The sequence below is a fragment of the Cricetulus griseus genome (genome assembly GCF_003668045.3).
Source record: "Cricetulus griseus strain 17A/GY chromosome 1 unlocalized genomic scaffold, alternate assembly CriGri-PICRH-1.0 chr1_0, whole genome shotgun sequence".
NCBI classification, from domain to species: Eukaryota; Metazoa; Chordata; class Mammalia; order Rodentia; family Cricetidae; genus Cricetulus; species Cricetulus griseus.
Genome location: NW_023276806.1, coordinates 213,418,126 through 213,441,951, shown reverse-complemented (window position 1 = coordinate 213,441,951; position 23,826 = coordinate 213,418,126). Strand labels below are relative to the sequence as shown.

The window sequence follows — 23,826 nt, the reverse complement described above, 5'->3', positions numbered from 1 at the left end:
TTTAATAAACCCACCAAGAAAAATCAGGAGAGTAGAATGAACTATATACTTAGTGTGCTGGGAGAAGATTACGCAGGGATATTTCAGATCTGATTTAAGGTTAGTTCAAGCTCCAAATTTCTTCCTGTAACTTGAATATCAAATACTTAAAATGCTCCCTCACAGCTCTCTTGTGTTCAGTTGACCCATCACAGGGCCCTCACTCACACAAGAATAGTCCATGCTGTATTTCATACTTAAAATTTGTAAAAGAATAGATCTTAGATATTCTTGACACACAAAACATTAGTAAAACATACGTAACAATGAAAAGGGTTAGACAAAAATCTTGTGAGACAAAGTATGTAATGTTATAGCCTTGATAGATTCACAAATATATTCATATCACTGAACTCAACCTGCTATACTTAGTTGTAAATTGATTAGGAATATTAGAGAGACATCATTAGTTGTCATTAGTTGTTCAGTTCATCTGCAGACATCAGAGAACATATTTACAAAAACCTAGACAGTATAACCTACTTCATACCTATTATTCATTATTGTGAGTGTTACACTTTTATTTGATTGCCGCACAGTGTGTTAAGACCAGCATCTTGTCAAACACATGAGCAAAGCAATGCTCTTATATTACAATGGCTACAACATCACTAGATGATAAGGATTTTTAAGCTCCATTTTAATGTTAGTGTAATCAGCAAAACACTGTAATGCAGCAAATGACTACGTATGTATGTATGTATGTATGTATGTATGTATGTATGTATGGCTTTTATATGTCAATCATACATCTCCAATATGATTTAAAAATACTTAGAGGAAGTGACCCAGAAGTAAAGGCATTTTGACTGTGATATAGTCTTACTTTCGAATTGGGCAGTAACCCTAATGTTCACTTTGATGGTTGGAATTTGCTCAAGTAACAGATAGGCATTCATAATAGAAGGCCTTTTTTGTTCTTTGTTAACAACAAGCAAGTGACATTGGTGACAGACTACCCTAATGGATTCAAGATGTGAAAACAATGTGAGTGAGATGGATAAGTGGGTAAAAATACTTCCCTTGAAAGCCTGCAAACAATTTGGATCCTATGAATTTACTGTGGAAGGAGAGAACTGATTCCCAAAGCCCTCTGACCTCAACATGCACGCTTTACATAAAACATCATATATATAAAGATAAATAAATACATAAATATACAATTTAAGGATGTAAAAACATATGTAAAAGGGAACACAAATAAGAATGCTTATTTGTGAAGCATTAAGCTACAAAAACAATTACCAAGAAAGCGCCAGTGGGTATTTACAATGTTAATAATGGTACATTTCCTAGTTTTAGTGGGAAAATTTAATTTTAACAATCTTATAGAAATTGCTTGTTGTTTACTAGCCACCATGATACAGAGAAATATTCAAAATAGTGACTCATAAAATAAACATAAGCCTATATTTTCATAATTGGGTCCAATAAACCTTTTGGCAGCATTCATTTACATGTTTCATAAGCTCAAAAGAATTTCCATTTACTATAGTTCTAAGTTGACACCTGGTAATTTACTAAAAGGTTCAAGTTTTCCAAATGGAAAGAGGCCTTTAAGTTTCAGGGCTTCAGTGTTTGTTCGCACCTAAATACATGGTAGGCATTGTTTTAGTTGAGTGTAAACTGTGCTGGATAATATTGTATCTTTTTTCTAAGCAACAGTTTACCTAGCCCTATGTAGATAGCCATTTACACATATGATGGGGAAATGTACTGTGTATGTTTATCTTATTGATTGTTAAATAAAATACTGTTTGGCCAATGAGACAGGAAGTTAGATGGGATGAGGAGTCAAAGAGGATTCTGGGAAATGTAGTAGAGAAGTGGTGATCCAGGTAGGAAGTGACATAGCAAGGAGATGCATATTTAGCAAAGGAAACAGGAAGTGTTCCCCCTTTTCCCTTGGCTTCCTCCAGTGGCGGGATGTGATCCACAGCAAGGAGGGACACCAATAAGGCGTCCGATAAGTCTTATAAAATATATAGATTTATGATAATTGAGACTGAGCTAACAGATGAGAAATCCTAGTCATTGGCCAAGCAGTTTTGAACCTAATTAATACAAGTTTCTATGTATTCATTTGGGCCCTAACTTAGGCGGGCAGGCGGCTAGAGTAAAGCTCACATGTGGCAGTGAGGCTTGGGCGGCTTTTGGAGGAAAGATTTATTGTAACAGAATGGTGTCAATGAGCAGGATGACTCCATGCCCCAAGGTTCCCAGAGAAAGAGGGAAACCTGCCACCACAGCCTTCCCTGTCGGGCCGCTGAGAGGCATTGGAGCAGCTTCCATATGCTCCCACCATCCTGGGACTTCTGGCGATTAGACTCAGCACTCCCAAGATGATAAAGACATATCCAGATAAAGAAAAACCTCTAAGGGTTTACACTACATTTAAAAATATATGTAGTTTTGTGAGAGAATGAAGCAGAGGCAGGCGGTTTCCACAGAGAAACCCTGTCTCGGGTAAAAAGGAAACAAAAGAAAGTAAAAATGAAGTAATAAAAAAGCCACATAAAGATAGAAAATACACAGAGAATCTGGATACTAAATGCCATATTGTTGTCTTTAAATTGTTTGATTGCTGAGGAAAGACTTACTACTGCTAAAATACATTTGATTATAAGTGCTGCTAAATTAATCCAACTTATATATTTTAAAAATGCTCTAACTTCAAAATTTAAGTTTAAGGACAGGCTACTTAAAAATAAAGGTTTTGCTTGTATTTCCACAGAAAATGAAAAGCTGTGGATTCCTTCCAGACTAACATGTTTTGATCAAGCAAGACCCCTTGAACTTCAGGCTGAGATGATACAGCCTTACAGACTACAAAAACAAGAACTTGGTCAGGTTTCTGTGTTTTACCATGATCCCTATGGTATATGAACATCACCCCCAATCAGCAGAAAGCAGTTTAGAAGGAACGACGCCCATATTACCAAATATTGTTTATAAATGTTTGTTTTCATTTAATTGGGGTTGATTATAAATAATAATGAGCATAGTCAATTTTTTAAAGAAAAAAGGGGAATAGGATATAGGAATGGATACTTTACATTGGTATAGATTTTCATTTATTGATACAACTTTAAGGTCAATTTTGTGATATGTATATGTCTCCTCTTGTTTAATTGTGTTTATACAGATCTTTTACCTATAATAGTCAGAATTTATAATTAGGTTAGTTAGGTTTTTTTAGATATATAGAGATATATTTGAGATGGATAGGTATTCTTCAAACCTTTCAAAGACCTACAGAAATATGGCATTTAAATGGTTTAGGGTTTTCCTTGGCAGTGAGACAACTGCTCCTGGTACACCAAGTACGTCAGAAAGGAGGATGGGCATCAAAGAAACTCATTATTGAGTTTGCTTTCAACATGGCAAGACTAGCCATTTGGGCAAGAAACTGCTCTTGCCTGGACTGTTTGTTGCTGTATAAACTAGACATGCAGGACCCACAAGAAAGTGACTGCTAAACTTACAAAACAAAACAGTACAGAAGGGTTCCTGTTGAAATGGAGAAGTGTGCCAGACACACTATGGCCTATGGGCTGAAGATGGATGCCCCAAAGTTACAGAGGAACTTTGGGTCACTGTCCAGGTAGTAGATGTCTCTGTCAATTCTAGAGTTTATATATTATCCTTCTGTGGTCTTTGATAGAATTGAAGATAGATAGTTATGGTTATAGTATTCTTCAGTTATTATAAAAGATAAGTTATCCTTCTTTTATTTAGACAGAAAAGAGGAGATGATGGGTAATGTACTGCATATGTTTATCTTATTGATTGTTAAATAAAATACTGTTTGGCTAATGAGACAGCAAGTTAGACGGGACTAGGAGTCAAAGAGGATTCTGGGAAATGTAGTAGAGAAGTGGTGATCCAGGCAGGAAGTGACATAGCAAGGAGATGCATATTTAGCAAAGGAAACAGGAAGTGTCCCCCCTTTTCCCTTGGCCTCCTCCAGCAGTGGGATGTGACCCACAGCAAGGAGGGACACCAATAAGGCATCTGCTAAGATAAGTCTTATAAAACATATAGATTTATGATAATTGAGACTGAGCTAACAGATGAGAAATCCTAGTCATTGGCCAAGCAGCTTTGAACCTAATACAAGTTTCTGTGTATTCATTTGGGCCCTAACTCAGGCAGGCAGGCGGCTGGCGTAAAGCTCACACATGGTGGTGAGGCTTGGGCAGCTTTTGGTAGAAAGATTTATTGTAACACAAATATAGGCAGACCTGTTCATATATGTCCTTATATATGAAGTATGGGTCACCTACTCATTTGTTTGCTAGTTACTCTATTAAGGAATGAAATCAAGTTGAGGGAAAGAACAGAAGAAAGTCAATACAAACTTGGGTGAAAAGACGAAGATGGGGTTGTCCATTAACCAATCACAAATTTTAAGAGAATTGGATTATGCTTAATAAATATGTTAACTGGGGACTGACTACAGAAAAGCAGATGCCCTGCATTGTAATTTTGACCACAATAGATATCTTGGATTCCAGTATTAATTCAGTGGAGAATATATGCTTCTTAGCATTTGTTCTCATTATTATGTACGCTAGTATTTTGAAATGAATGTAAACACCCTTGGTAGAAGGAACAGGAATGGCATGTGTTTCCTTCGAACTAATTTTAGACAATTATATGCTTTCTGTCCTAGTATTATAATCTAAGATCAGATAAACAGTAAAACATTGGAGACTAACACTATGGCTGTGCACCAACCTTATAAAAAGGTACAAAAAGCTAATCTGATCATATCCACAGAAGATGTTCCTCATAGGGCAGAAATTATTGTATTAATTTTTAATGGATGTAGTTCATGTTGTGAAACATGTGTACATTGGTTGAGATTGAGAATGAACTTTATCAGTAATTGCACACACACCCACCCCCCCACATGGATGCACATACATTATTTAATAAATTAAAAATCACTAATGTAGTTTACCATACAAACCCAGTAAGCTGTTGGGAAGATAAAATGTTGGTTAAATTCTTGCTATGAAACAAGTGGGGCCTGAGTTTTCCCCTCAGAACCCATATGAAAAATAGAGGACATGTGGTCCGCATTTGTAATCGTGTCATTGTGAAGGAAAAAACAGAGGGATCCTTGGGGCTGATGGCCATTCAGTTTGGATTAATTAGCAAACACCAAAACAATGAGACACCGTGTCTCAGAAACCAAGGTGGCAGTACCTGAGAAAGGACACCTTAGGTTGACCTTCTGGCTTCTACATGCATGCATAGCATGTGCATGCTTACCTTCACATACAAGTGCATGGACATACATAGACCAATCCTTGTTAAATGCAACACAAACCATAATGATTGCTGAGGTTATTATTTCCTTATTTCCTTATCTTAAAGTTTAATTATTCTGATTTTATACAGACAACATGCTTTTTATACTTCCCTGTTTATAATGTATTGAAAAAACAACAAAAACAACAACACACATGCACACACTATGACATGTTTAAACCTTATTACTAATAACTATGGAGATGTTTGTACCAGGGGATATAAAGTCCAAACATTTAAGCTTAATTTCACAAGCTGTATAGCGTTAGGCAGGTACTACTCCCGCCCGCCCCCCCCCATCCCGGCTACATCCCAGCCTAGCCTGACATGTGAAGAAAAGCGGCCATGCCACTCCTGCACAGCAAACTGATATTAGCCTCCAGATTTCAGAGCTGTTGTTTTTTCTGTTCCCATATTATTCCTCCATCATGCTCCTCAACACTGTACAACCTACTCAGCATTAATAATACCATCTACAAGTATCTCTCTGAAAGGCCATTCTGGATCCTATCAACTTCCAGGAAGAACCCACTACCCTGATTGTTCTTTCTTTGCAGGACCTCTCCTTTGGCACCTGAATGTTTTGTTGGTTCTTTACGGACAGTTTCATTATAATGAAAAAATAAGTACCTGAGGACTGGCTTTGCTTTGTTTTTCTGTACTGTGTGCCAGTGTTTGGTTTTGTGGTCCTGACATTGTACTCTCATGTAGCTATCACTCAGTCAAGGCTGCAGAAAACAGATTTCAAGTTCATATTTATCAATTTTAAAAGGTGAATAAAACTATTATTTACAAAAGAGAACTCTCCTAGTAATGATGAAGCACATTAAAGCTGGGCTGGGAAAGTCGTGCTTTAAAGTGATAACTGGCTCCAGGGAAGTTTTTGTCTGAACCTGAGACAAACCTAGAGCTGAGGACAGGGCCGCCTTTGTGTTAGGAGAACCTGATAACCTCTACACTACGGAAGGGCTGTCTTTGTTAGAGAAATTCATCACTGCTGATTCCAATTGCTCTCTTTTTCCACCTTCAGGAATATGATCGCCCTTTACTAGATCCCTAGAAAGAAAAGGAGTAGGAGGCCTCATGAATATTCTGCTCACAGACACTCCTGGGACACTGAAGCAGGGTGGAGAATGCCTGCGAGTGTCCCTTTCATACCTCTGGCATAACACACCTCCCTGACAGTGCTACGTTCTGAGGGGAGTGAGGCTTTCTTGTTAGCTATTGACTCTCTAAGAAGAAGAAACAGTCACACTGAATCTTTCCAGGATAATCAAGAGGAAGCAGAGGCAAGCTCCTAAGCTGTGAGGAGGGATATCTGACAGGCACGTCAACACTGGAGAGTATAAGAAAATTGTAAACGTTAAAGCCTGTTACTCATGCACAGGAAGTAGTAATTTTATAAATGGATTCTGAATAACCTAAAATGAGTCAATGTTGCCTTAAATAGCAGCTAATTTTCTCCCTTCTTTTTGGTAAGGGTAGAATTAAATTTGCAATTTCATCAGTTCTCAAAGTCTCAGAGTGGGGAAGGGCCTCAGGAACCATATAGTACTTCAAGCAAGTAGAGCCCTCACAGGTTCTCACAAGGCTTCTGTGCTTGGACTCCAGAATCACTGCTTAGAAACTCACCCTGTGTCAGGATGAACTGATCTGTAGAACATGCTGGAAATGAGTGAGCCTTCTAAGGAAAATAAATAAGATTTCATGTCCACAATTTTAGACACTTTTACTGAAGGCTTGCTGGTATCACCATATTTGTAACGCTTTTCCAAATTGTTTTGTCCTCTTCTTTCCCTTCCCCAATACAATTTTATAGAACTACTACTCCATTCCAGAAAATTCATGTGGCTCATTTAACACTGCACTGAATTGAGGCCACAGGTTTCGCTATTCTTATAAAGCATTTGTTTCCAGAAAATTAAATCTTACTATTATTGTATGTGTTTGAGTGGAAACACACACACACACACACACACACACACACACACACACACACACACACACACACAGAGCCTTCCTATGGAAGTCAGAGGACAACTGGGATAAGTTGGTTCTTTACCTTCCATTTTTATGTGGGTTTTGGGGGATCAAACTCAGGGGGCCAAGCCTGCCTGGAAACTTGTTTACATTCTGATCCATCTATCTCACCAGCTTTGCACTCATATTTTTTCTAATCATCTATTACTTTAATTTCTCTAGTTGTTTTGGTCAGTTTTAAGACTACTGTCAAACCTACAACTTCATATTCATGCACCTTTTAATTAATTAATTAATTAACTTCATTTCTTTTTTTCTTTTCTCTCATAAGACAGGGTTTCTATTTGTAGCCCTGTATCTTGTACTCTCTCTATGTAGATTGGGCCAGCCTCAGACTCACAGAAATCAGCCTGTTTCCTGAGTGCTGGAATTAAAGGCATCCAGCACCATGCACAGCTTATATTCAAGTTTTACATTATCACTCTAGAAAGCTATACTAAAATACTGAATCTGTTAAAAAAAACTGGTATTTTAAGGTTAAATGAAAATATGACATAAAGACATTTACTTAAGAGTAATATACTTTCTGATGAACCATTAAGGATAAGAGAGTTTGTGTGTTACAGAATTTCTGACCTTGAAAAAATAATCAGAAAGCCACCCAAGAATCATTACCCTCCATCATTCGACATGTTGTGGTGTGTTTTCTAGACATATAAACAAGAATGAAGTCAATAACAGAGATAAGAGATACAGAGCCCCCTGTGTCAGCATTTCTACATTTTACTGTATTAGTCTGGCATTTTTAAATTTACCTTTTTATTTGTAAATAAGTATTTGCTTTATGCAATTTTCCCAGTCTTGCCTAAATCTAGTTTTTTGATTTAACCACCAAAAATCATTTTTTTCAGAAACAAATTCATTCTTATTCCCTCTGGAATCTCTTGGGCTAAATTTCCCACCATTCTTGGCAATGTTTCCAATGGACTTGTAATTGCAACTAATTGCCTTTGTTAGAAAATGTGACAAAACAAAATGCATTGGAATAGAGGGTATTTTCTAAAGTTGGCAAGTACTTCCACTAAATGTGTCTGTTTTACTCACAGTGCACTTCATAGACATTTCTGAAACTTGTGACTTAATATGTAGACAGGAGTCTTTTCTTCAGCAAGCAACATTCCAGAGTGAAGGGCTCTTAGAGAAGTCTCAAATTAGGACTATGCCCACTTCAGGTTGGAGGTGGTCACCTGTCATTGAGCCTTTTTCTAGCATCAATTTAATGTCCTAGCTCCTGGTTGAACACCGACTTTCCTTCCAATTTGGGGCAGTATTGTTCTTTAATTTTCTAGAGAAATGCTAGCCATACTATCTCATCAGTTCCTAGTCTGAGTACAATTCTATTCAAACCTGGCTAAAAGTCAATGTTGCACAGGAAAGAACTTGTGTTCTCCGAAGTGTAGTGATTTTCACAGCCTCACCAACTGATTGTCACAACTTCAGTCTTTCCCATTGTGTTGAATCTGGTGTGCTCACCCAGTTCTTTCAAAATGGAACATGATTAAAAATGTGAAGATTTCCACATGCCTGTGTCTCATAATATTCAGCAACATGAAATTTGCATATATGTTCTCCTGATGATGTGGACCAAACTTTACAATAAGTGATTGATAATTTCTTCTTAGAAGAACTATCACTTGCAACATTTGACACGCTGATAGACTGAAGGTGAGTTTCCTTGTTCAGGCTTACGTTTAACAAATTTTAAACACAATTGGAGGGTATTTGCACAACCCTTTTTCCTACCTTAGACCCTGCTATATGTATCAAGGAAATACTATTCCCTTTGATGCAGGAGAAACTTGATGCTATCAAGGATTTACTAATAAACTTGCCTTGGAAATGTTGAATGATAAAAAGTAGAACTGAGCTAAGAAACACTACTTCTAATATGACTAGAAAGTAAGTAGTGTGCTAACCAGGCTTGTTAGAAACTAAGAAAACAATTTGTACCGCAATTGAAGTTTAGGGTGGCCGAGAAAGTTTCTGTTAATGTTTACTCGCCAAGATGGACCTCCAATTGGGCTCCATTCCTATAACAAAAGAAGGCAAGCCTAACTTACTACCAGCCATTAGGTCATGCCCGTATCAAAGAACATGCCTCTAAGGGGCAGTGCTGTGTCACAACAACCATTAAGAAAAAGTTTTCCATTAAGTCCTCTGTGCTCTTATCAGAGAAAGTGTAATTCTGATAGGAGGACTGGATGACCCTGGGTAACAACTATTAAAAAAGAACAACTCTGATGTACTTAATAAATATTTCTGACAATATACTTGCTGCATAAATTGTCCATTCACTTACATGGACAGATTTTTAGCCTCTTGCTTCTGTTGAAATGTTCGAAATGTAACTAGGGAATTGGACCCAAAAGATTTAAGGATGACAGTATATGTGGAATGTATAAGCCAAAGGTATATGTATTTAAGTTAGTAAAGTGTATTTGAGGCTGGCTCCACGTTGGGCATTAGCCAGAGCCAGAACATGCTATATTAAAAAACCTTTTACATTTATTAATCTCTAAGTGTGCAGAGTGATATCCACACTGCCCAAAACTTGTGGATCATAGAGATTTGAGACTCTGAATTTCTTATTGTCATAAAAATGAACTGTGATTCATATTCACCATCATTATCAATTATGGTCTCATTGAAAGCAAGGCATATATGTTTTCTTTAAGTTGGGCAATTCAGCAGCAATTCTTTGAAACACTTTATTGGCCTATAGAGAAGCTTCCAAAGAATCTTTGGCCTATTTAGCTAAGTTATTTTAGCAACTGGAATGGGATATTGCTAATCTTATTCAATGATTATTTACCCTCATATATAATAAAGATCCAATGAGATAGAAGATACTTTAAATTATGTGACTAAATCACTATTTGTGTCTCTGTGCTAGCTCACATCTTGCTGTACTGGCTTCCTTGATGAGGTGGTGTGTAGTTTGGGCAAAATGTATTCAAAAGACCTGATTCATGTCACATCTTGACTATAATTTTGTTTTATAATTACAACAAAATAATTCATATTGAAGAGATATGTCAGCCATTTGATTATTTTAGGACATAGTGTACTAATATTTGTGTAGCTATCATCATACTGGGATAGCTATGTATGGTGTTTCTAAAAGGATGCAAGTGGTTGACAAAACAAAAACAAAAACAAATCCCCACATTTTTAAGTATATTTGTTTAATTCACACAACTGATGTGAATATTACGATTCATGCAATGGAAGTTAATAGCCTAATTACACTTTTAATCGAGCAGTCAACATTAAATTAAACCTCTACAGTGTGCTAACCCAGTGACAGCAGGAGTCAACTCAAAGTTGCTCATCAGAGGCTCATTCAATTACTTAGTAGGAGCCAAGCAACTTAGATAACTGTGATACAACAGGGGGAAAGACTGGGGAACCATCAGAATAAAGACTGTCAGAAAAGAACCAAATAGGAAGTGGATTGAAAATGCATGCTGTCTATACACACATACATGAAATGAACCCAGCAAATGGAGGTGGGGAAATCAGACATGCTCAGCAAAGGCAACAAGCTTGGGAAGAGTAATTTACTGGGCAACAGCAATAAAATGCAATTGCATGAATTTAAAAAGGGGAACAGCAGCAAATAGGTTCAAGACAGCACCTAGGACTGCACGTAGATCAATGGTAGAATGCTTGCCTAGCATAATCATAGCCAGAGGCTCAGTATCCAGTACCATAAAATGTTGAAATGAAACAAACCAGAACAATAGTATGATGAGAGAAAGTTTTTGTCTTGAAGAATCGATTGTTCAGTTTTATTTACTCGTTTAGTTAAGCTATAACCTCTTCCAAAAATGTTTTCACCTTTATCTTAAAGTCCCCCGTAATGAAATCAATAAAGAGGAATAGGTGAAGTAAAGGTTGGGAGGGCAAGAAATAAAAAAAAAAAAACCAAAAACGTAAAGTCAGTGGGTTATTCGAGAAACAGCAGCATGCGACACAATCCTATTTAGGTTCCCAGCTTCCAAAGGAAACAGAAAATTGTCATCTTTCACAAGATTTCCAGGGGCAACAAGAAACAGACTCCAGCTGCTTCAAAAAGGCATATGGGCTGAGACATTAGTGAAATTTATCTTATGTTTTTAATCAAGAGAACAGACTGCATGATAAAGGAGATAGCCCAGCCAATGCCAATTCTACAATAAATATGATATAAAATTCTGAGTGATGGTGCTACAATTTCTTTGGTTGAGTCCAAATCATAACTTCATTAATATTTCAGAAAAGACAATTATGCCAATGATCCAGATAGCCACTCCCAGATGGTCTGGCTTATTCAAGAGCAAAATTTAACCAGTCCAGAGAAATCATAGCCTTCCTGTCATTCACAATGAACACCGTTTTCACAACAAATGAATCATACAAGAGGAAGCTTTTCATAACATAGGCATTACATAGCAGAAGATAATCTGCCAAATACTTTCCATCTACGAATAGCTGCCAATTAATTACACTTTCAAAGCTAGGCCACTCCTGGTTAAATACCCTCTATTTACCTTATTTCCTGCTGCTTCCTGTTTTCTTCTCTGGAGAGAGTTACTTTGTTTTATAAATCGTGCAAGAATATTATTCTTAGGTATGGTTCCCCAGGTGCTTGTTAAGAGCAGATTTTGTTTATAGGGTAATTCTGAAAATGCTATAAACTTGTAGAGATTACAAGTGTGCCTTATTCTATTAACTCACTCAGATAAATATCTGCATTCAAAATCCCAGTGCTCCAAGCTCCGAATAATTTTACTTTCTTTTGTTGTAGGGGGAAAGAGTACTTGCGACTTAAAGAAGCAGTCTTGACTTTTCTTTGTGGTGCTGGGAACTCAACTTTGGGCCTCACATGCGCTAGGCAGGTTGTCAACCACTTGTCATAGCGAATCATTCACGGACTGAGAAATTGTAAAGTAGTTTGGAGCCTATACATGGACAAAATAAAAATTACACCATGAAATCCACAAAAACTTAAAAGCCTTGAACTAGGGAATATCTGCCTCATGTTTATTACAGGAGTCAGTACAATGAGTCTGAAGTCCCTGCTGTTTCTGCAGACAGGAGATGGGTGATGTTACTGCTAATGAAAGTTTACCTGAGATCCGCAGCTTGCCCAGTCTTGTTCGTGCACATCACATCCCTGGTCTGATACCCAATCTGGATGTCCCAGTATCTGTTCTCCTGTCTGTTTTGTCTGTTTCTGTTTCTCTTCTTCTTGATGAGCTCACGGGCCTCTGGGTCCTTCACTGCTTTGCCTCTATCCCTCTCCCGCTCTTTGTTCTTGACACGACGCCTGGCTTGCCTGGCTTGCCGTGAGTGTGGCACTGAGCATGCACTCCAGGGCCCCACCTGCAAGCTATACATGCTCTCCTCTGCCTCGCAGGGGTTTGACTGGCACACTTGGAACTCGGTGAGGTTAGGACAGCCGGAGCCTCCAAACTGTGGCGGTGCAACCACGTGTCTAGTGCGGTGCTGCAGACCGCTGCCACAGGTTCGGGAACACTCAGACCAGGCCGAGAACTCAGACACGATGCAGTCTTGCTGGCACGGGATGAGGCAGGCCTGTTCCAGGAGGGGCTTGGGCTCAAAGTACTCGCAGATGATGTCCTCTGCGAGAATGTCCTGGTCCTTCTGGATGCAGCTTATCTCTCTGACCTGGATGCCTTCCTCTCCCTTCACGCATTCTCGAGCTTTCTCCAGGCTTTTGGAATTCACAGGCTGACACTGATTCCAGGGTCCCAGCCTCCAGTCATACAACTCTTTGTGCCAGTCACACACTTTGAAACAGTTTTGCTGGTTACTGGGTCTCCCAGACTGCTTGCAGTTTGTATGCAATGTCGTCCAGCCTTCCACATGAGCACACCACACAGCCCGGGTCTGGATGCCGCCTGGTCCACAGTCGTCTCCCATGCACCGTCCCCAGGGACCTACAAATCAGCACAAGAGTCAGTCAGCAGGGCTTCGCGAAGAAAGTGACATGCTATTCCCACTTCAGAAAGATGTCTCTAGATTTAGTACATTAACTTCTCCGACATCTTATAAAGTAGGTCTCTATAAGACAACTGGCAAGTAATGATCGTCCCTGGGTACTTCTACAAGAGGGAACTGTGTCAAGGTGTCTATATAAGGTAACAGCTGGGGCAATTGCACTTCGGGTCCTTTTGGGAATACTAAAAGTTTGCTTTGATTCATTTCCTTTATTTCAGGTAGATTGAGATCGTTCCTCATAAAGGGCATAAGAAACTAGTCGCAGAGAAAACCCATTATTCTTGCCTCACATTCTGAACTCTGTCTTAGTAACTGGTAAAGGAAATAGCCCCTCCCGAAAAACTTCTCCCGCAGGCTTTCTTGGCCTGGGCAATTAACTATTTTGCAGAAAATGATCTGTCTCCCTCACCTGCTGTTTATTGTTGCAGGCTGTGACTGCAGAGGTCTAATGGCTGTGTACGGTGTCGCTGATGGAATTTAAAGTGGGACTTCAGGGGAGCTAAACCAGAGAAATCAAAACTCTTTTTTAAAAAGGTACTTGCCACCTTTTAATTAAAAAAAAAAATAGTTCAGTGAATGATAGGGGTGAGTAAAGAAATTTAATTTCAACTAAAACTAAAAAAGCTTTCCCAATTGTCTGACAATACTTCTGATGCCTTTTTTACAGATTTGCAAAATATTCTGTATGAGAGTCATAAAACTTAAGATGCCTCTCAAGCAGACACCACAGCTAAATACTGAACTCAACTCCTGGAATCCAGTTGCAGAGAGTGGGGAGTGATGAGCAAAGGGGTCAAGACCAGGCTAGAGAAACTCACAGAAACAGCTGACCTGAACAAGGGGATCCTCAGGGACCCCAGACTGATGGCTGAGAGGCCAGCATGGGACTGATCCAGACTTCCTGAATGTGGGTGTCAGTGAGGAGGCCTCTGCAATCTATGGAGCCTCTGGTAGTAGATCAGTATTTATCCCGGGCACACCAATGGGCTTTGGGAGCCCATTCTACATGGAGGGATGGTCTCTCAGCCTGGACACATGGGGGAGGACTTAGGTCCTGCATGGGATGATATGACTGATTTTGGACATCCCCCATGGAGGGCCTCACCCTCCATGGGGCGCATAGGGGCCATAGGGTAGGGGCTTGGGAGGGTTGTGGGGGAGGGGTGAGGAGGGGAAGGAGAGGGAGTTGGGATTGACATGTGAAGCAAGCTTGTTACTAATTTAAATAAAAAATTAATTAAAAAGATGCTTCTCAAAAAGGAAACTTTGTGGCATGTATAAGACTTTAGAATTAATTCTTCTATCCATTATGTTTGAATAAAACTGTCAGCCTATTTCCCACCAAAAACACATCACTGAAAGACAAAACTATACACTGCTTGGTCAGTATGTTAAGCATAGGTGCTAACTAAGAATCCAAATCCGAAAGTGACCCAAGAGGATTTCTTGATGTCCTTTTACTTTCTATATTTAATATTAATTATGATATTACATAAATTCATCAATGTTTAGTGTTTTATCCCTAGAATAATACCAAGAGAATAATATAGAAATGCTGTGGTGGCATACCTTTAATCCCAGCACTTTCGAGGCAGAGGAAGGCAGATTTCTGTGAGTTCAAGGCCAGCCTGGTATACTAAGTGAGTTCCAAGACAGCCTCCAAAGTTACAGAGAAACCCTGTCTCGAAAAACCAAACCAAACCAAAACCAAAAACCAAAACTGTTCACAGTGTTGACCGACTGTACTCTGAAGACTGGTTAGATGATTTTGCATGCCTTTCAGATAGGGCACCAATGATGGGCCACACAAATGAATCCACCCACGCCTCATTTGGTGAACCAGTGAGTTCATTAGGGTTACTAATGGAGTATAGGTGGATGACTAACAGACATCTGCATCCCTTCAAAATCCAGCTAGCTACATCCTTAGACTTCTCTGCCCAACTTGTAGCCTGCTCCATAGGAGAGAGTTTCCTCTTGCTAGCAGTTGTTTATGGCATACATGAGATTGGGGAGGAGCTGTGTTCCTTGAGTAGAATAATAATAGTGAGTTTTCTCCAAGGCTCATGACCTATATAGTTTCAGGTTCACAGCCATTTTACCAATGTCAGGTATTTGTTCCCATGGAAAAGGCCTTAAATACAATTAGGAAGTGGTTGGTTATTTCAATAACATTTGAATACAATTACTCTGCTAAAGGACCACAGCAACAAAATGAGTCCTAATGACATAGTGCTATGTACACAGATCAGTGCTTCATTCAGCCCTCATTAGAGAAGTTTCTTTTTGCATGGATAACCCCCAACTTGACAACTGGAGGAAAGTTAGAGAGTTTGAACATTCATTTCTAAATGGGTGTCTTCATCAAAGCTTTCTCTTCAAGGCTCAGGGGTCTATGTGGAAGAGAATCAGAAAGACAGTAAGGGACAGCCAGAAATGATGGATGACTCCAAGGGAACAGTGTCTTCCAGACACAGCAGGACTGATGTATATTTGAGCTCACAGAGTCTGTGGCTGCAAACATAAATCCTGTAGAGTTTCAGACCAGATGAGGTCCAAGCATAAAGGACACAAGTACAAGCTGTCATCCATAAGAAACTATCTGCAATTGATACCCATGGCAAAGGCAAAATCAATTTTTCTCTAATGGACTCTCACTGAGTATATGAGTCAGGTTAGGACCTATGCTTTGCAGTATTTGACAAATACAAAATGACCTAAATGTCATCTTACTTTGCTTTGTTTGTTCTTTTAGAATTTTGCTTGTATATTTTGAGTTGTGCTTTTGTGGAGAGTTTGTGTGTGTGTTTCTTTTGCTGTTTTGTTTTTGTCTTTGTCTGTGCTGGTAGGAGAACATAAAGTTGGGTTGGTATGTTGGGAGGATGCAGGAAGAATTGTGGGATGGGAAAACATGATCAAAATCTATATATGAACTATTTTCAATAAAAGAAAAGCTTAAAAAATGGGCAAGGATCCTTCGAGTATTAGAACTTCCTGATCTTTTAGATTATGTTTCATTACTTTTATGAATTGTATACTTTCCCCTCTATCACTCAGGAGTAAATGTATCAGCTCATAAGAAATATTTATATGACAGGCAATGACAATAAATACATGAATAACTGACTTAAAAATTTCTATTTGATGCTTGATACATAGAAACATATGACATCAGTTACTGTAAATCCAGCTTACTAGAAAAATGAGAACATTTTCATTTTGTACTCTTCTCAAACTTCTAAATTATTGATTTTTAAAAATTTTTCCATTGTACATATTCATTGTATGTGGTCCCATGGTACATAAGGATACTCACACATGTACATAGTGTGTATTTATCATTTTGGGTGTATTGAATATTATACATATATGTGGGCCATCTTTCACATATATTTGATTATATTTATATATACATAAAATTTGCACTGTGACTAATTTAGTGTAATAACTCATTGCATTCCATGGTTTGTATCTTTTAATTTCCTGATTTACTCTTGAAAGAATACCCTCAGTTATTTTTATAAAGAGAGGAGTTAGTTGGCAGATATTAGTACTGAAGACACTACATCATTGATGTCGCTTGCAGCAGATAGAGATGGAGCTCAAGAGAACTTCTAGACAATTTTGCACCAACCGATAATAAGACTCTCTCAAGATACATCAATCATTAGACAAAAGGACATGTTACGAATGCAACTACAATTCACTTCCAGTTCTAATAATATGAGAACAGATTCTTACTGACTCCTCACAGACAACATGTTCAGTTTCATATATTCTCACTCCAAGAACTGGATGACAGCATCCCACAAAAATGCAATAGAGTTCTATAAAGACACATTTAGTAAAAAAAAAAAAAGCATGAATGAGGGTAACTGCAAAAGCAGAGGTGGCAATACAATCACTATTGAGAGAACTCATGCACCTTGAAGGCTCTAACTGCTATCTTATCTTTTCATTGCACCTTGAGTATTGCATGTGTGTCCAATTAAGTACTCTCATGGAAGATCAGATTTTCAGCCCAGGATACCCAATGAATGGCTGGCTATTTATGCCCTCCAAGCAGACTTGAAATAATCACACTGACTAGAATGAAGACCATATCTAAAATTGCTCTTGACAACCAAGCATAGTTAACCCAATTAGCTACTGTTTCTAAGAGTGCACATAGCTTAAAATACAGATTGAAAACACAGTATGCAAATTCTATTGAGGGAAACAAAAAGCCCACTGCCAATCATGATCTGAGAAAGTGACATGTGTCCTTCACTATCTCTGTGCGAATGTTAAGATTCAGCCTCACAGCTTGCGTTACCATGAGTAAGAACAGGTGGAAAGGGGGTAGGGTTTGTGTGTAATTTCTAACATGATCAGTAAGAATTTCCCTTGATTTGAAAGCAGCTTCATTTATTCTTGTTCATGATAATGTATTGGAATCTAATAGGGCAAGAGGATAATAAACAGCTTTCTCCTTTAGAGCTTGAATACTATCACTTTATGAATAGAAATGCATTTGTGTGTACAGATTTGTAGGACTGTGTTTATTCACTATTGCACAAAATCTGTCTAGGATTTAGGTCAATAAATATGTGTAAAAACACAGAGCTTGACAGATTTTATGCAAATCTGGAGAGAAATATTGGATGTCTTGTTCTACCAGAAATAAATTAAAACAACTGTTTTTATGCCCCAAACATTTATGTCATTAATTCTTACAAAACAAATATTTTCAAATAGAATGCATATAAAATTAAATAACTCTGAGACAAAAAAAAAAAAAAACATTAAGTGAATGTTTGTTGGCTTCGTTTCCATGCAGCTAATATTTAAAATACAACTCTATACAAACTTTGAAAAAAAAAACTGTGGCTAAAACATTAGAATATCTTTTTTTCTTTTTTTCCTTTTTTATTAGAAAGTAAATTATTTTACATGTCAATCCCAGGTCCCTCTCCATCCCCTCCTTCCCTGCCCACCCCCAACTAACGCCCTACCTATCCCATACCCTTTCTGCTCCCCAGGGAGGGTGAGCCCTTTCATAGGGGTTCTTCAGAGTCTGTCATATCCTTTGGTATAGGGCCTAGGCCAGCACCCTTGTGTCTTGGCTCAGGGCGTATTCTTCCATGTGGGATGATCTCCTAAAGTCTATTCCTCTGGTTGTGGTAAGAACTGATCCACTACAAGAGGGCCCATAGATTTCTAAGGTGTCCTCACTGACACCCACATTCAGGGGTTCTGGATCAGTCCCATACTGATTTCCCAGCTATCAGTCTGGGGACCAAGAGTTTTCCTTATTCAGGTGAGCTGTTTCTGGGGGTTTCACCAGCCTGGTATAGACCCCTTGGCTCATCAGTCCTCCTGATGGATTTCAGTTCAAGGTTTAGCTGTGGGTGTCTGCTTCTACTTCCACCAACTGCTGGATGAAGGCTATAATATGGCATATGAATTAGTCATCAATCTCATTGTCAGGAGAGGGCATTAAAGCAGCCTCTCCTCAGTTGCTTAGATTGTTAGTTGGTGTCATCTTTGTAGCTCTCCAGACATTTCCCTAGTGCCTGATTTCTCTTTGAACTTATAATGTCTCCCTATATTATATTATCTCTTAGCTTCCTGTCTTCTGTTCTTCCCCAACTCAACCTCCCTGTCCCAGACCCTAAGAGAGACTTACATAGTCCCCTGGAGAAGGGGAAGATCGCCTGAGCAAATTGGGAGCATGGGGGGGAGGGGAGAGGGAACTAGGAGAATGAGAAGGGGAGAGGAGGAGGGGTGAGGAAGACATGATGGGACATGGAAGTTGAGTTGGGGGAAGAATAGAATATCTTTACTAGAGAGAATTTTATAATGCACCTAGTTTCTCCATGTAATTCAAAATTCTTTACTTCAGTTTACAAAAGATGAACTTCCAAATTTAAAATTAGTGGCTTTCTTACCAAGTTCAACACTTATTTCTCTTAAGACTCTTGACTTTATATATCAAGGGCATGAGGACAATAGAAGGTTGAGTCTATAAAAAGGCCACATTATTGACAGGTGGCCAGCAACTGTTTCAAGAAGCCTTATGGAGGATAAACACTATTAAAAGAACATGAGAAAATTATGCAAACTACCTCCCATCCTTGTTTGCTATAAAACACTTAAATGAGCCAGGTTCTTGTTGGGCTAAATACATCTGCATCTTTCCAATGACACAATATGTTTTCATTCCTGAAATTGATTCTAGAATAGCATGTCCTGCTTACGACAAGGTCATGAGCATTTGCAAAGCATTGTTAGAGACTGATTCCCATGTCCCATTTGCTATAAAATATTATGTTTTAAAAAACACAGATAAAAATGTGTCCATTTGTACTAAAGCAAAGGGTATAAAATATTAGAAATTGCTATTAAATGGTAGAGAATGTCTTCCCCTCAATCCTAAAGTAACTTCATATTTTGATATCATTCTACTGGGCAATTAACTTCACATCTATTTTAAATATTAGTTTAGAATCAGGATAAATTATTTTACAATCAGCCTTTACATCTCATAGTATCATCCTGTAATTCCCTTGGCTTTTTGATTTCACACAGTTATACCTTAGGTATGCTTATATAATGGTTTGTCCTGTCATTGTGTCATGTCTTAGTTGATCTTTTCCCAATATACATCATTTTCAAATGGTTTTGGTATTATAAGGAATACTAAAATGAGGTGTGTGGTAGGGTGGTCACATAAATTGGTCCATAGCTTTGACATTTCCAACTTTTCTACATGTTGAAAGTGCCCCTGGAAATGTACCAGTTAGCTCTTTTATTGACAATTGAAAAGGACATTCCTTTCTCTTCTCAATAACTGTTGCTTCAAATGTTGATTCCCGCTGGGGTAATTCTATGTTTACTTTTGTCTACCGCCCACACTTGGTTTATTTTCATTTTAATCTTTTGTGTACTGTTATCTCCAGATAGGCCTGAAAAACTTCCTTGAAGACGTGAATATCTTCTATAGCACAGAAGCACAGTCTTGCTTGCCCTGTACTCATCATGCCAACAGGTGTGTGTGTGTGTGTGTGTGTGTGTGTGTGTGTGTGTGTGTGTGTGTAAAAGCTATTTGTGCTTAAATTATCAGTCTCGCAGTATTTTCATAGCCTTAAAATCACAGATCCTGTGCATATAAGTTTCGGCTGTTAGCTTGGTGTTTTTGTGGGTTTCCTAGCAGTGAGAGCAGGTGTGTCTCTAATTCTTTGCTTTCTCTTGGGACTCTGCTTCCAGTTGGGTTGCTATGTCTAGTCTCCATATAAGGGCTTTTGCTTTTTCATACTGTATCTTTTGTCTGTTGTTTTTTTAATTTTATTTAAATTAGAAACAACCTCATTTTATATATATATCACTCCCAGTTGCCTCTCCCTCACATCCTCCCATGCCCACCAACCTTCATTCCATCCCTCTTCTGCTCCATAGAAAGGGTGAAGCCTCCCATATAGGATCACCAAAGTCTGTCACATGATTTGGGGCCCTCCCCCATGTGTCTAGGCAGAGAGAATATCCCTTTAAGGGGAATGGGCTCCCAATGTCCATTCGTACACTAGAGATAAATACTGTTCCACTACTTGAGGCCCCATGGACTGCCCAGGTATTCTAATTGACACCAACATTCAGAGGCCCTGGTTCTGTCCTATGCTGGTTTTCCAGCTGTCAGTCTGGGTTCCATGAGCTCCCCCTTGTTCAGGTCAGCTCTTTCTGTGGGTTTCCCCAGGCTGGTCTTGACCCTTTTGCTCATCTCTCCTCCCTCTCTACAACTGGATTCCAGGAAATCAGCTCAGTGCCTAGCTGTGGGTGTCTGCTTCTGTTTCCTTCAGCTACTGGATGAAGGCGCTAGGATGGCTTATGAGGTAGTCATTAATCTCATTATAAGGGAAAGGCATTTAGTATAGCCTCTTCACTATTGCTTAGAATCTTGTTTTGGGTAATCCTTGTAGATCTCTGGACATTTCTTTCCCTAGTGCCAGATTTCTCTTTAAACCTATAATAGCTCCCTCTATTATGGTATCTCTTATTTTGCTCTCCTCTATTCTTCCCCTGACTCAACCTTTCTGCTCCCTCAAGTCCTCCTCTCCCCTCCTCTTCTCCCCTTCTCTTTATCCTATCTCCCCTTCCCCTCCCCTCATGATCCCAATTAGCTCAGGAGGACACAGCCAACAAGACAAAACTGCAGCCCACAGAAAGGGAAAAGATATTCACCAACCCTACATAAGACAGAGGGCTGATTTCCAAAATACACAAAGAAATCAAAAAGCTGCTCAGCACAACACCAAATAATCCAATTAAAAAGTGGGGTACAGAACTAAATAGACAGTTCTCAATAGAGGAATCTAAAATGGCCGAAAGACACTTAAGAAAGTGCTCAACATCCTTAGCCATCAGGGAAATGCAAATCAAAACAACTCTGAGATACCATCTTGCTCCTGTCAGAATGGCTAAAATAAAAAACACCAACAACAGTATATGCTGGAGAGGATGTGTTGGTGGGAATGCAAACTTGTAAGGTCACTTTGGAAATCAGTATGGCAGTTCCTCAGGAAAATGGGAATCTGTCTTCCTCAGATTTACACAATGGAGGATTACTCCGTGGGAATAAAACAGGAATCTTGAAATTCACAGGAAAATGGATGGAACTAGAAGAATCCATCCTGAGTGAGGCAACCCAGTCACAAAAAGGCAAACATGGTATGTACTCATGTACTCACTCATATATGGATATTAGACACAGAGCAAAGGATTACCAATCTTATTGATTCTTGTTTTGTCATGTTTGGTTGTTGTCGCTTGGAGGCCTGCTCTTTTCTGAAGGGAAGTGAAGGGAGAGTGGATCCACGGGTGAGGAGTAATTGGGGGGGGGGGCGTCTGAGAAGGGTGGAGGGGTGGGAAACTGTGGTCCAGATGTCTTGCATGAGAGAAGAATGTATTTTAATAAACAAACAAACAAAAACCCCACAAGCTACTATAAAGCATATCAGTTGATTTTTGTCCGTGTATATACTTTGCCTTGCAGATCCCTTAATGCAGACTGATGAACACAAAAGTATAAAACAAAGCTTCAATATTTACCAACCCAAACTATGTAGGTTTTCTTTTCTTTTTTTTTAAATGGAAAGCTCATGGCTCCTTTGACTTTAATTTTAATTTAATTAAATTTAATTTAAATTATAACTCTCAAATGACAAATCAGTTTGGTGGATAAGGAGCGCTTACTGTGGAAGTCAAATGTGCTTTCATCTTCAATAAGTAATTAAACTTTCATAAAATTATAAGTGTATCAAATTAAATGTTCAAAATTGGAACACACTTTAAATCTGATGAGAAAAGGAATGAAAACCAGTAACTAGGAGAACTGCTTAACAATTACTAAATACAATAACCTATTTTTAGGATCTATCGTATTTGATCATTCTTGAGCAAATTACTCAGGCTTCTGGGTCCTGGCTTTTATAAAATAAAATGAATCATATCATTTACTCCCACAATCTCATGATACTGAAATATCATTATTATTTCATTATTCTTTTCTCACACAAAATGACTCACATTTTTGTGTGTCAATATTTTAAATATCCTCTTGCCCCCACTTCCCATTTTTTAATTATAGAAATTCACCATTATTCCTGGCCGAGGCAATGATAGTTTTATTAGGCTACATTAAAGCAAACAAGAGGGCCACACATTTGACAATTGTGATGATTTAAAGTTTATGTTGTCCATCTGATTGTTTTTCAGTAAAATATTTGGAAGTTCATCTCATCACTGCACCCAAAAAATGCTTATTGTAAGAGCTTTTGTGTGGAATGATGCATACAAATCCACCCCAAAATGAACAAACATCTAGCACATATACTTTTTAATAAATTATCTTCTCTGTGCTATTCATCAAGTTGGTTGACATATTTTCTACCACTTTAAGTATTTGTAGTTCCAGTGTTGTGACTAGTTTTCATTTGCCTGATTTGTTGGCCAACGGTGTCCATTGTGATCCCTAAACAACCCAGGTTAATGCTATGCCAGAAGGCTGCTTTTATGAAAACTGACAATAGGGCCCCATTGGTGAAGACAACATCCACACAGATCATTGGATATAGAGACATCAAGCAGGTGCCTTCATGGAGCATTCACCCTACATTCTAGTCTCCAAGCCAGCCACAAAACCCTCCACCTTCATTGTGTCTTGCCTGCAAGATATGCAAGGGCAATGGTGGGCCAGAACTTGTGGGAGTGACCAACCCATGTTTGGTTTAGCTTGAGGACCATACCATGAGAGGGAGCCTATGCCATACACTGTATGAATGGCCAGAAATCTGGGACTGGATAGTACAGAGACCTATGGTAGAACCAAACACTGTTGGCAAAATGAATTAATGAAATGTTTCCTAATGTTATTCTGCTATACTCATA

General features: G+C 38.6%; 1 protein-coding gene across 4 annotated transcripts in view; it reads right to left on the bottom strand.

Moving 5' to 3' along the window:
• The window catches only part of Thsd7a (thrombospondin type 1 domain containing 7A), a 402,619-nt gene that overhangs the window by 209,559 nt on the left and 169,234 nt on the right, over nucleotides 1–23,826 (bottom strand). For all 4 annotated transcript variants that reach the window (XM_035450549.1, XM_027389923.2, XM_035450550.1 and 1 more), the window contains exon 2: nucleotides 12,512–13,343. In XM_035450549.1, coding sequence (XP_035306440.1) covers nucleotides 12,512–13,343 — 832 coding nt within the window. The remainder of the gene's footprint in view (nucleotides 1–12,511; nucleotides 13,344–23,826) is intronic.